At 47.7% G+C, this 12,950-nt stretch overlaps 1 protein-coding gene across 2 annotated transcripts in view; it reads right to left on the bottom strand.

The window, feature by feature from the left end:
- Nucleotides 1–2,886: 2,886 nt before the first annotated feature.
- The window catches only part of IGDCC4 (immunoglobulin superfamily DCC subclass member 4), a 125,666-nt gene continuing 115,602 nt past the window's right edge, over nt 2,887–12,950 (bottom strand). Inside the window, exons 19-20 of one of the 2 annotated variants that reach the window (XR_002095137.1) lie at nt 7,935–9,691; nt 2,887–7,548 (exon numbers count right to left, since the gene is read on the bottom strand). Coding sequence is in view for 1 of the 2 variants with exons in the window: in XM_019503974.1 (XP_019359519.1) it covers nt 9,167–9,691 (525 nt within the window). In the remaining variant the exon portion in view is untranslated. Of the gene's footprint in view, nt 9,692–12,950 lie in introns of both variants that reach the window. The other variant, XM_019503974.1, reaches the window with a different exon arrangement.

The following is a 12,950-nucleotide window of genomic DNA, read 5'->3' as shown; positions in this document are numbered from 1 at the left end:
GCCAAACCGAATCCTGCCACTGTGTTTTTCTGGCCAGCCCTTGGGACTCATCAGTGCACTTCCACTTCCTGCCCCAGCACGGGGCCATTTTGTTTTGGTCCTTCAGTCATGCTCCTTCCCCTGCTTGTGTCCTCCAGCTGTTCTAATTACAAAGCCCTTTGGGACAGGGGACTGTTCTGACCCATTTCATACAGCATCAGGGACATCCCTGGCACTTTCCCAGCAACCAGCAGCAACTCTCTGCTGGGGCAAGGGAAACTTCAATGACTCTACTGCATAAGCACCTTACATGGGCCGCAGACAATACTGCTTTTTCACACAATTTGCCTGGAACATCTCTGACTAGACCATATTATGTTACAGCCAATGGCATCCTATTATAACAGTTGCCAGAGAGTAGAGCTGCAGAACTCATTGTGCCTTACAGCTACTGGATTACATAATGCCTCATATCAGATTAGACCCCAGGCTGTAATATTGCCAGCTGCACAGTAGCAGAGAGCATCCCAAGGTAATGAAAGGCAACAGAGTGAAATGCAAGCTAAGGCATCATTCAGCCCCCTTTTTTTTTTGTAGACCCAAGCCACATGATGATAAATTATTGCAGACGCTCCAATAGAGAGACTCCCTTCAAGTGCAAGAAGAAAAAGCAGAAAGTCCCAGCACAGATGTACCCTTCTCTTATTCAGACAGAATTGGATGTTATGGTGCTGGAGTCCTGGCTGCCTAAGGGGAAATGGAAACTATCATCTATGGTGCCGAAGCCACTGAGAGCAAAGGGAGAACACATGACAATTAAATGGTGAGTGCTGCTCAGCCTCAGGGCACAACTTCTCCACCTCTGGACCATGCAAGGAAGTACAGCATCAAAGCATACTAAATCCTGCCACTGAAGCCCCCTGGGAGTGTGTCCATCAGTTCTCTGGCTCAGGCAGCTACGCTTCCTCAGGGGTGTATCTCCCATCTCAGTACTGCTCCAGGTCTTAGAACAACAGCATTGTAGGCTCTCTTGCAGCTTACTGACTGGGGTGGGTATGCAGGACTTCCTTACGGTGCTCCCTTACACGGTCCAGCAGTGGTGCAGCTATGCCTTGCTGTAACCCTCAGGGGTTACACCAAGGGCCTTGGAACCAGGCTTCCTGGTGGCCTTGGTTCCTGGCTTGGCTCCTGACTCACCCTACACGTTCTGGGGGGTCACAATCTCCCTCTGCCTCCTTTTACTTTTTGGCTCCCTTGCTGGTGCAACTGGGGGGGTGGGGAGGGGGAAAGAGTGCTTTGGTTTATCGTTTTGCAGCCCCAGGGCACCCTGGAGATAACCCCTGCCTTTGTCCTTTGACCTGAAAATTAAGGTTATTGGGGAGGTTTGTACTGCCCATCCCTCAATAGGAATAACAGGGGAGGAGAGTCTCTTTTTCAGAGGCCCTTGACTTTGGCCTTGGGTCCAAGAAAAGCTGGATCTGCTGTCTAAGCATGTGGCAGGCTCCATCTCTTTGCTCTGGCCTGCTCTGAATGGGCAAGCAGAGCTGGGAGGTTCCTCTGTGGTAGATGGAAAAGCATCGTCCCATCATCGCTGATGTTATTCCAGGCTGGGTTACTATTGCAAGTGAGCTTAAGAAAGGCTGTTGGAAGAATCTGGCTACTGTTTGCTGGATACTTCGTCTTTATTTCAACTCCAAAGATTCCAGGCAAGATCAAGTGTGAAATATTTCAAGTAATCTCCTTCCCTTCTGCTTTAGGCTGGAGTCTGTAGTACAAGGTGAAGGAGATATTTACAGGCATCTGGAGATCCCTGTGCAACCCAGGCACCAGTCAAGGTAAATCACCAAAAGGGAGTGAGATTTCAGGGAGGGAAGCACCAAGTTCCATTGACCACCCATGAGACTGGAGCACTTAAACCCCTGGAGCTCCTTTGCAAATTCCTAGTCTAAACTGGTTGGGAGTTTGGTTTGGAGCATTCCCAAGGATGTGGACTCCAACTGCCTCTTCAGTACTGGTCTCTTTGGAGCAGACACAAGCTCATGAATTACCAGACCAGAACAGGCCCAACCTGCTGGTCCAACCTCCTGTCTCCTGCTGTGATCTATGCCAGCTACTTTGGAAGACAATTCTGGGCCCCGAACCCTGGTGCTCTCTGCAACACACACAGATAGGCAGGACACCAAGGCCATGGGTTTAAACTGCAGCAAAGGCAGATTTAGATGACATCTCAGGAAACCTTACTAGCTGTAAGAGCCATGGGAAGCTGCAAGAGAATAAGCTGCCTGGGAATTTGTGAAATCTTCTGTACTGGAGGTTTTCAAAGACAAGCTGGATGGGCACAGGTCTGTGGTGGTTTAGGAATGGCACATCCTGCATCCGTGCAGGCATTGAACTACTAGATGGCCCTGGAGGTCCCGTCCCAACCTATGATTCTGTTGTAGGGGTTCCCCCCCCAGGGAATCACCAATGGGATGGTCATTTGAATGTATCTGCATAGGCTTTTGCCATCACTAAATTCAACCCTTTGTAATTTTAGCCTGGATCTTAAATCTTAGAGACAGCATCTCCTGTACAGCGCGGTACCCATGAGCCTGTGAGAGGTGGTTCTGAGGAGCGCTGGTGAGACCACACACAAATGATCCCCAGTACTGGGGAAGTTTGGAACCAACGGTAAGAGTCAGGTCCATCGCTAACTAGCCCATTTGGTAGGTGAAGCGCTTTCCTGCAACCATGCTTGTGTTCTGCAAGGTAAATAATATATAATGAACCATACTCCAGAAATGTCCCAGTCACTCTACTGGAAGTAGGAAGACACCAGAGATCCCAAATATTGTCAACCCCTCAGTGGAAAAGATTTTGTCTTGGGAGAAACAGCTACACACACACCAAACCCTAAATCACATTCAGTCCTTTTTCAAAATATTTTATTAATAATCCATTAGTTAAGGAATATAAGGACAATATCTTCTTACACTTTAACACTAAAGAGTGTTCATGAAGAATAATCTCTGAAGAAAGAAAAGTTATAATTAAATACAGCATGGAACCAAATACAGACAAAATCTTTTAACAAGATCAAGTTCTGGTTATACTTGCTTATACAGCATGGAAAAAACCTATCTGAAATTTAATTGGAAAATATTAGCAAGGGAATTATGATAACAGAACTAGATGATAGATTTTTGCTGGACTAGACATCTCTTTTCTAACAAGTATACTGATTATAAAAGACGCAACAGCCCTTTGGAAAAGGACCTATTTCTAATTAGATCAAAAATATATATAGTGTTACATTAGAATGGTTGCTTTCTTGTATAGCACTCCTTCTGGGCTGACACCAGAATTATTAGCTATTTACTTAAAAAATTCACAAACCTAAAAGGTTACAGAGTATCTCAGAACTTTACTGTCTGTTAAGTAAGAAACCAGATGAACAAAAAGAAAAGCCAACAAGAAAATGTTAACTGAGTCATACCTTTCGCATAATAGGAAATTAAAAGATTTAAAAGTTGCGACTTTCATGGCAGCATGAAAAACATACAGTTGTGTAGCCAAATGAAGACACCCAGACAACAAACTTATGTTTGGGAGACAAATTTGACATTTTAACAATGTAAAAACAAAGTACACAGGTAAGAAACTGGACAGCAATAATCTTTAGTGTTACTGAGGAAAGGGAGGGGACAGAGGGGGAAGTTTCATGTTTGGTAGCACACATGAATTATGATGTGTGATTAAAGGTACCAACACTACTGAGCATCTCTGAGAAAGCTGCAAGAAAGCTACTCATCTCATGATAAAAAAAATATATGCACTGGTTGTTTCAGCTTTGTACACAGAATACACAGAATTTACCCACCTCGCTCTCTTTCTGGTCATTGAGACTGTAAAAACCCCACTAAGTGAAAAGCCAGGGAAAACAGCAAATAAATAAGGACACCTACCTAACCCAACCCTGAATGTAACCCACTGTGTGCACTAATGCAAATCACGTAAAAATGACTTCAGCACAGCACTGGCATCAGATCCTCAACTGATGTAATACAGCACAACCCTCTTGGCTTGCACGCCGACTGACGCCCACTGCAGCTTTGGCTCATTTGCTTGTAAGCTTCTCGCCAGGCCACACCTGCCGTCACTCCAACACTTTCGTGCTGTCCAACGCTGCAATAATTCTGTTTGGTGGAACAGGATCCAGGATCCAAAGGAAGGCTGGAGGCAAGGGGCCAACACACATAAGCCACATATGCTGTCTACCTAAGCAATAGTAACTAGATTAAAGAGGATCATTTGAGTTCTCAGCACATCTTCTCCAGGTATCTCAAAACATTGAGCTAAACCTCACAGTGCCCCGTGAGGTCTGTACAGAGGGAGACTCTGCATCTGGAGCCCAGCAAGGAAGTGGCTTTGATGAGGAGCAGAACCAAGAGTCCTGGAAACTAGTCCTACCATCCACTCACACAAATACACCCCCTGCCCAAATGAGAACTGAACCCTAGCAGCCATTCTTCACAGTATCTGTATGAGCCCACGCTTTGACCAGCAGCATCCATCAAAGCATGACACTCATCAGGTAAGATGCACCCAAATGTCATGGACCCATTGACAAGCCACCAAGGTTGTTCTCCTTGGATTGCATTTCCAATTGTAGGTAGATTTAACCCAGTGCCTGTTCCTGATGCTCAGCCCTGGGGGCATTTCTGGGTCACGGCAGTTGCAACCGGGTATTTGCAGAACGTGTGAAATGATCCTTTCATGGATTCTGCATATTTGGGCTAGGCAGAGAGACGGATCATCACAGCCATGGCCAATCTGGTCTCTTCCTTGCAAAGACACTGGAGAAACCTGAAATGCCTAATAGCCAGTAAGAAGGTAATGTGAAAGACAGAAAGGGCTGGATTTCAAGAAGTTTCCCTGCACCTCCTACCTTTCCATCCAACACAGGAGACAGCAAACTACCTCATACCAATTAAAGGCCCATTTAGTTTGGCATCACAACCCTACCTGCAGCCAGCATCAGAGGCCCAAAAAAACACCACTGAGACCAACTGGAATAACACACACCCAAGGATAGTTCTTCTTCAACCCACGAGGGAATGGCTGGTCTATGTTCCAGAACAAGAGGGTTTCTGTCTCTCGCAAACAATTTCAACCAATCTAATGTAATTGTGAGTTTTCCTTGTGGCTCACAGAAACATTCAATTATTTTTATTTTTAATCCCATAAATAAGCTCTTGGCCTCAGCACCATACAGCACCAAGTTCCACTGGCTGACTAACGCATCTTCTTCCATTTAAAATGTGTTGTCTTCCCATTTCCTTGCTCTCTGGACATTGTTAATGTATCTACCACACCCCTCCACATTCATCTCCTCCTTACAAGACAGTTGTGGCACTGGACATGCTCCAGTGTAACTGAGATAAGTAACACTTGCTGTCTGCATTACCCGGTTATACTTTTATACTTCACTAGTTTTTGTATTGGGAATACAAGTAAGGAGGACAACTCACTGGGTTATCAAAGGAAAGGGACAAGCTTCTACCCACCACCATGTGCCTGTTTCCTACATTTTAGTCTCATCTCTCCACAGCCGAGAGATTCTCCAGGCCCTGAATCATGTCCAGTGCCTTTCTCCAAACCTTATTTCCGCTAGCTCCTTTGAGCACAGCCTGTCCAAGAGGAGTGTGTATGATGCCCTCCTGCATTCCTGAAATCTTTCTTAGCCCCTTTCTTAATTAAAATGAACTTCTACTTTCCTTTTGTATCGCTGCTGCAGCACCCAGAGCATGTGTCCATTGCAGTGGCCACTCTAGCAGATGAATCTGTTTCTTGGGTGGTTCCGTAAGTGTGGGTACCGCTGAGGCTGTCACCATCTGTCTGGCAGGCATTATCACTAGCTGTACGTTAGTCACATGGACAAGAGACTTCAGTTGTACCTGCAAATATCTGCCCCTCTCAAAATGTGAGTATGTTCTTTCCTCCCACATAAATCAGGAAGCTGGCTGGCATCTCATTTGGATTCAGGCACAAACTGCATGCCTGTAAAAAGACAAGCATCAGGATTTGTTAGGCAATATCTTTTATTGGACCAACTCTATGACTGGGAAGGATGTTAGATAAGCATTTGGGAACAGAGCACCATTCCTCTGGTCTGGGAGAAAAGCAGAGCCAGGTAAAATAGAATACCAGGTAGAACCATTTTCATTTAAAACAAAACTCAGTGTTCTCCCTTGCTGTGTAGCTAAAGCTGTATCTGCCTCCTTCCCAGACATAAGGGTTCAGCATCTCTCCCAGCTATGCAGATGGTCTGGACTGTACACCAAATACATCTTGCTCCTTCGCATATTCCCTAGGCCATCATGGCTACTGCAGCCCCAGTTCTAAAAAGGGTCCTGTCCCCCAATTAGAAGTGCTATTTGTTCTCAAAAGGTCATTTTGCAGTCCAAGAGCAGCCCAACTCTGGCCTCACCATTCCAAGGTCGTAACGCTGGGCCTCGTGGTCTTGCAAAGAATGGCTTGCGCAGGAAGCCAGGGAAGCTCATGCTGCTTCATTTCAGGGTGAGCGAGGTTGGCTGCAATGTGTGTCACCCTTCATGCCACTTGGAAGAGGCTACACAAAGCTCCAAACCATGTGGGAAGAACAGCTGCGCATTGAGGGACCTGGAAAAGTTGAGTGTACACACAACGGGCTGGAGGAGGAAGAGATATCCTCACACTCAGTACTGCAAAGGGCATCCTGTCCACATCCTTTGGCCCACAGGGGCATTGGACAGGCCTTGCACGTTCCAAACAGCCACCAACTACCAGACAGAGCCTTCCCTGCTTGGCTATGGCAGGCCTGAGCGGACTGTCAGGGATCTGGGTCTTCCCCTTTATATGCACCAGATACTCCCAGAAACACTACTGTAAGTAACTTGCAGGAACTAAGGATACAGCAACTGCTGTGGAAAGAGAGAGGGCCGCTCATCCGACACCCTGCCAGAAGTCGAGGAGAGACCGAATCCTGAATCATTTACACCGCTGGGTAAACAGCGACCTTCAGAGAAGCTGCTTCCCACCAGCCACGGCCAGAGGCACCTCGGGCAAGAAAGTAATGAAGAATTCAAGGGACACATCTGGTCAAACTCAGATCCATGTACGGGGCCATACTCCTACTAGGAACAGCACCGTGTACTACAAGTAGGAAGTCACGGGGCCACTTAAAAATTCTTGTGCTGCTCGCTGCATCACTGGATTTAAATGACAGATAAGTCAAGACCAAGCCTCAGAGCAGCCCAAGGGTCTCCATAAGGATTTGGGGTAATTCTGATACAACAGGGGCTTTGGAGGGGGCAGGGGGAGAGGAAGGATGGGGTTTTTTTTTCACTTTTGATCTTATTCTGACAGAGAAATGCAGAGCATCTGCCAAGTGCCCTCAACACCCAAGAACTTCAACAGGAACTTCAGATCCTCAGCGCTTGTCGACATTTGGTCCCACTTAGGGTTTTTGTAGCTCCAACACAGGAGCACTCTGAGAACGGCTAGAGGCAGACCGATTCCTTCTCAACCGGTCAAACCAAGAGGGGTGCCCTAAGTAAACACACAGCACGAATAATGAGAAATAGGTGAGATAACATTACATCTGTCGGTGACAAAGCCAGGTGCCAGCTGGAAGAGAGGAGTATTATCTTCTTTTAAATTTAGCAGCATCCCTTTAAAACTCCATATGGGCTCAAATCCTCAAAACCAAGCAGTGGCTGTGGGAGTCCAGCTCCAGACACCCATGACACAGCCTGATTTTTCACAAGCTGGCGAAGTACCCACACTCTGGAAACAGCCTCCTTTTCAGGTGTCTCCAGCTGATCAGCAACACTGACGCTTCCCAAATCACTAGCTGCCTCTGAGAACACTGGACCTTCATCCTCTTTACTAGTACAAGCCCCTTAAAAACAAAACACTGTTAAACGTCCCCCCACCTTAAACGGTCTTTTTGTCACCATCTGCATGAAGCTTGCCACTCTACGGACAAACGCAACCGATGGGAAGGTGACGTGTAGCAACACATTAAAAGAAACAAAGAGTCGTGCCCTGGGGCACTACTCATTACAAAATATTCAACAACCAGTGCAAACACATTCTTTAGAAAAAGGCAGTATAAGCATAAGTTAAAAACTAAAATGGACTATAACAAAAGAGTAAATCGACTGCTTTTTTTTCCCAACAGACATGAGGTAGTTGTGTTGTTAAGGAGGAAAAAAAAAACAGAAAGAAAAAAAAGGGAGAAGTAGTAAAAATGCTACTCTATACCACACACTACTCCACTCTATAAAATTAAATAATATAAAGATGCTCCAAAGAAATAAAAATACACTGTCGTACATTAAAAGGAGAGATGTGTACCTAAAATATTAGGTACCAGAACCTATGTAAAACGAAGTCCAGGGTGGTGAAATGACCCAGATGCCGGAGAAGGTTCTATATAGTACAAGTTGTTAGAGGCACTCGTAGAGTGTGTAATAAAAGGCCACTACATCAGCCTGCTAGTAATAGTTACTGTGGTAGTGTACAAAGAGAGCCTTAAAATCATTTTAACCATGGGTGAGCAGAAAAGGCCAAGGGCTATGGCGAACTGAGTGTCAGTTTGCAGTCGTCTCCTCCCACTTTGGGCATTTAATTTTACCAAATCTAGCTGCAAAGCAGTTGGCAATGCCAGGGCCCTCCCTGATGGAGCCGCGTATTCGAGAAGACCTGCTCAGTGCGTTCCTGCTTCTTTCTGGCAACAGGGATGTCCTGTCAGTCCCCGTCACAAAATACATGGAAGTGGCTGCACAGGTTTAAGCAGGCATCATGATTTTGTGGCAGACCCACTCCCCACTTCCATAGATTGTGTGAAGCACTGAGCAGCCCTAGCTCCTAGCTGTGAGATGTGGGCACTCGCCACCTCGCCGTATTGACTCATCATCTCATCACCAATGCCTTGGAGTCGAGGACGATTGTCTTCCATGACTGCTTTATTGTGGGTCCAAAGACGGTTGATGAGGCTAATCCAGATCTTAGGATGGCTTTAAGGAAGTTTTTCCAACAAGTAAGTTTGCAACAAATATTGACTACCTTCATGGCGAGCAGAGGGCACCTGACACAAGAAAGCCCAGATGGACTATGGACAAACTTCTAGCTCTCCCATGAGCAAAATCAGATTAATTTCCTCTTAATGATTATGGACACACATCATGTTCTCAGATGCTGAGGATGAGTTGATGAAGCAAGAGATACTACACAGAGGCGCTTCCTGCTGGCCTGTAGAAAAACCTTGGCACTTGACTGGCTCTGCGCTCTCTCTGTCTTGTGCAGAGTTCGAGTCCCTGCCTTCCACAGGATCCAAGCCATCCTGGGGCCTGTGGAAGCCATTGGTGAGCCTGTGAGCGCAGGCCGGCTCTACCTTGTTAGTCTGCCTCCTGTCAGTACCTAACAGCACATCCGGGGGCTGAAGCTCAGACGGGCCCTCAGGGTCCCCCAGTGCCTTGCTGACATCCTGCAGGGTGGTGGCGTGCGTGTGAAGGGTCTGGTCCTCGGAGGGGAAGTGTTCTGGGTCGTGGTCCTCACGCTCCACCTCATCAACGTCCGGGAGCTGCACGCTGTAGTCTTTGTCAGAGGCTGAGAAATCCGAGTGGACGATAACCTCGGCTTCCACCTGATGGTGGCTGATGGGAGGGTGGCTTTTCTTCACTTCACTCTGCAGGTGAACAGAAAGCAAAAGGGCCAAGTGACTTGCTGCACACCACACAGACCCCCCAGCCAGCTCCCCACCCACCTAGGCCTATCCTTAGCGTTAAGCATCAACGTCACTCCACTGATGTCATGTCATGCCTGCTTTAGGTTAAGCCTATCTTTACGCACTTCCCCAGATCAGAGTCTTGCACCTTGTTTGGGCTGAGACGGGAGCCACAGCCAAAGCAGGGGAAACACAAGATGGTTTTATGGCATAATGACTTGATACCTCTCAAAAACCAGACCAAATGTAGGCAGCTTCCATGCTGCTCCTTCCAGCTCTGAAGTCGAGGGGGCTCTTTTAGCCCAACCAGAGCTAAGACGACACCACCTGAGTTTAATTGCATTTTCCATCAGCTCTCAGTAATTGACGCTGGAAATAAAGTGTGCAGCTTGCAGACAGAGCTCATTGTACACCCAAAGCTAAATACGTTATTTAAAAAAATAAACATCAGGTCATGGCATTTATAAAGACAAACAGTCCAACAAAAGCCTATTCAAATCGGTCGCCCAGAGCATTTCCGGGCATTCGTCCACATGGCTTTAGATGTTTGTGATCCCACCAATGATTGTGGGAGATGAAAATACCCTGGGCTCGGCTCTCAGTGAGTGAGCGAGGTGGGAAGAGTCTTCCCAAGGCTTCACACTATGCCAAGTATTAGCATTAAATTCATCTCCCTGGTTTGAGCGGCTGATTCCCCCCAACAGTTCTCTCTGCATAATGGGAGCACTGTCCTCAGCAGAAACCCCCACAGCGAACAGCAGGACTGTGCAAAACACCATCGTTTCGTTTCAACGTCCGTTTCGCCGTTTTGAAGGGACAGTGTTTCATTTCAGCATTTTGTTTCATTTCAAAGCACCGTTCTGTTCCGTCAAACCTGTGTTTCACCCATAGCCTATAATGGGGAATCATGAAAATGCCTAAAACTTTGCCTGATTCAGGTGAGAATTCCAGGGATGGTAGCCCCTTCTGAGGGCATGAAGCCTGCCAAGTTTCAAAGAGACAGGCGCAGAGGTTTCTAGGAAACTGCACCTCAAACTTTTCAAACAAAACTCGTGACATTTGCTGGCAGTGGCAGCCTCCTGTCATCTGGCGCACAGATCTGGGGGCCTGCACTCCCAGGAGGGCTGCAGGGCTATGCTGGACTCCTCCCGGAGGTGCAGGCCCCTAGATCTGTGCCAGATGACAGGAAACTGCTGCCTGGAACTGGCGCTGGGCGCAGGCTGTGCCCAGCACCGGGGAAGATTCCTGCTGCCGCTGGCCCAAGGCAGCAGAGGCAGCCTCCTGTCATCCGGTGCGCAGATCTGGGGGCCTGCACCTCTGGGAGGAATCTGGCAGTGCTGGGAGGACAGATTGAGCTCTGTGGGGCTGGCAGAGCTGGTCGGAGCACAGCCCTGTCTCTCCCTGCCTCCCGCCACCGGGCTGTGCTCTGCAACCCTGGCTCTGCCCACCTCCTGCTGCCAGGCTGAGCTCCGTGGGCTGCGGAGCCGGTTGGAGTGCAGCCCAGTGGCAGGAGGCAGGGAGAGCCAGGGCTGCGTTCTGACCAGCTCCACCTGCCCCACAGAGCTCAGCCTGGCAGCGAGAGGCGGGGAGAGCCAGGGCTGTGCGCCACCTCCCACCACCAAGCTGAGCTCCACAGGGCTGCGAACCCGCCCGGGGCACAGCCCTGGCTCTCCCCTGCCTCCCCCCACTGGGCTGCTTCGAAACATTTCGAGTGCCCTCATTTCATTTCAAAGCTGTTTCGAAGCTTTTTGTTTCGTTTCGATTTTGCTGTTTTGAGCTCGAAATGCGATAAACCAGCTTTGAAACAAAATACCCGGCGAAATTTTGCACAGCTCTAGTGAACAAGGCAGCAGGACCACATTTGCAGGATGACCTCCCATCACAGGACCTCAAAAGTCTCAACAGATGTATTCTGAAGCAAAGAGCCCCATTTCACAGATGGAAAAACAGACCCAGAGATGGGAAGGGACAGGCCATTACGACACAGCGAGCCTGTGGAACAGAACCCCTAAATCAACCTTAAGCGGCAGATGCCAGGCTCCCTGGCCCACACAAATCCAACTGCACTTACAGAAAGGAAACCAATCTCCCTGAAAAAAAATTCAGAACGCAATTCTATTCAAAGGAGCTAAATTGCTCCCACATCCAGTTTTGGCTACTTCCATTATTTTTTTAAACTGTTTTATTTAAAAACATTCTGAAAACATTTTAAAAAGTTACCAGAAAAGTTACTGAAAATTTTCATTTACTCAAAAATCTGCATTAAAATATTCTACGGTTATTTGATGCTTTTTTTGTGATGTTTTCAATGGGGCTTGTCCAAAATGGTGAGAGAGAAAGTGAATGCGGCCTGCCCTCCCACCACTGTTTCCATAACCCACCTCTTCCTCCCATGTTTCACTTCTGCGCAAAGGCCATTTGTGGATTAAGCCTCTCTCAAAATAACAAGGTCAAGCAAGTCTCCAAGACCCTGTCTGCTTCACAACTCTAAGGTGTGGTAAGCTAGATACAGCAGAGCTGGGTCCACAAGCCCCTGGGGCAATCCGCTCAGCATGGCTAAGTGACCATAGCAGTTAGCCTGCCCCATGCTTATTAGCCATCTGCTTTCACCCTAGCTTATGACCAGGGGTCCTGGGTTTCTCTGTTGAAAACTTGCAAAATCTCTTTTTTTTTAAAAAACCCACAAATCCAGGTTTTTCTGTGATTAAAATGAAATGCCACAATCTGTATAGGTATCAGGTGAACACAATATTTTACTGATATATTCACCATTTTAAAGCAATTTGGAAGCCTACCAGTGCCTCAATCACTATACTAAATTCTAAATACCTATAAATTTTGGCGTTTGTTTTTTTTTAATCATGGAAAATCAGAGCTCTCCCTGCCCCTTCACTCACTAGGATGCAGGTCCAGCTGCCCCCTGCCCCACACACTGCACTATGGTGCTGAGCAGCCCTGATATGCTAGGCACTGCCCCTGCCCCTCACTCCCAGCCCACAGCCCCCTGGCCCTGCTGGTGCCCCCACAGCCCCCCTCACCAAACTGCTGCCCCCTGCCCTAAGCCCCGCAATGTAAAGGGAAGGGGGAGGGTATGGGCACAGGTGATGGGGTGGGGAAGACCACAGGCGATGCACTGGGGGGCAGTAGGGGCACGTGCTTCCCCAGTTTTCTGTACCCACAGTGGGGCACAGGGCTGCAGCCAGGCCAAACCAGTTCCAGG

The sequence above is a fragment of the Gavialis gangeticus genome, unplaced genomic scaffold (genome assembly GCF_001723915.1).
Source record: "Gavialis gangeticus isolate Ggan-Ray unplaced genomic scaffold, GavGan_comp1, whole genome shotgun sequence".
Lineage (NCBI taxonomy): Eukaryota > Metazoa > Chordata > Crocodylia > Gavialidae > Gavialis > Gavialis gangeticus.
This window is presented reverse-complemented; position numbering and strand designations above follow the sequence as displayed.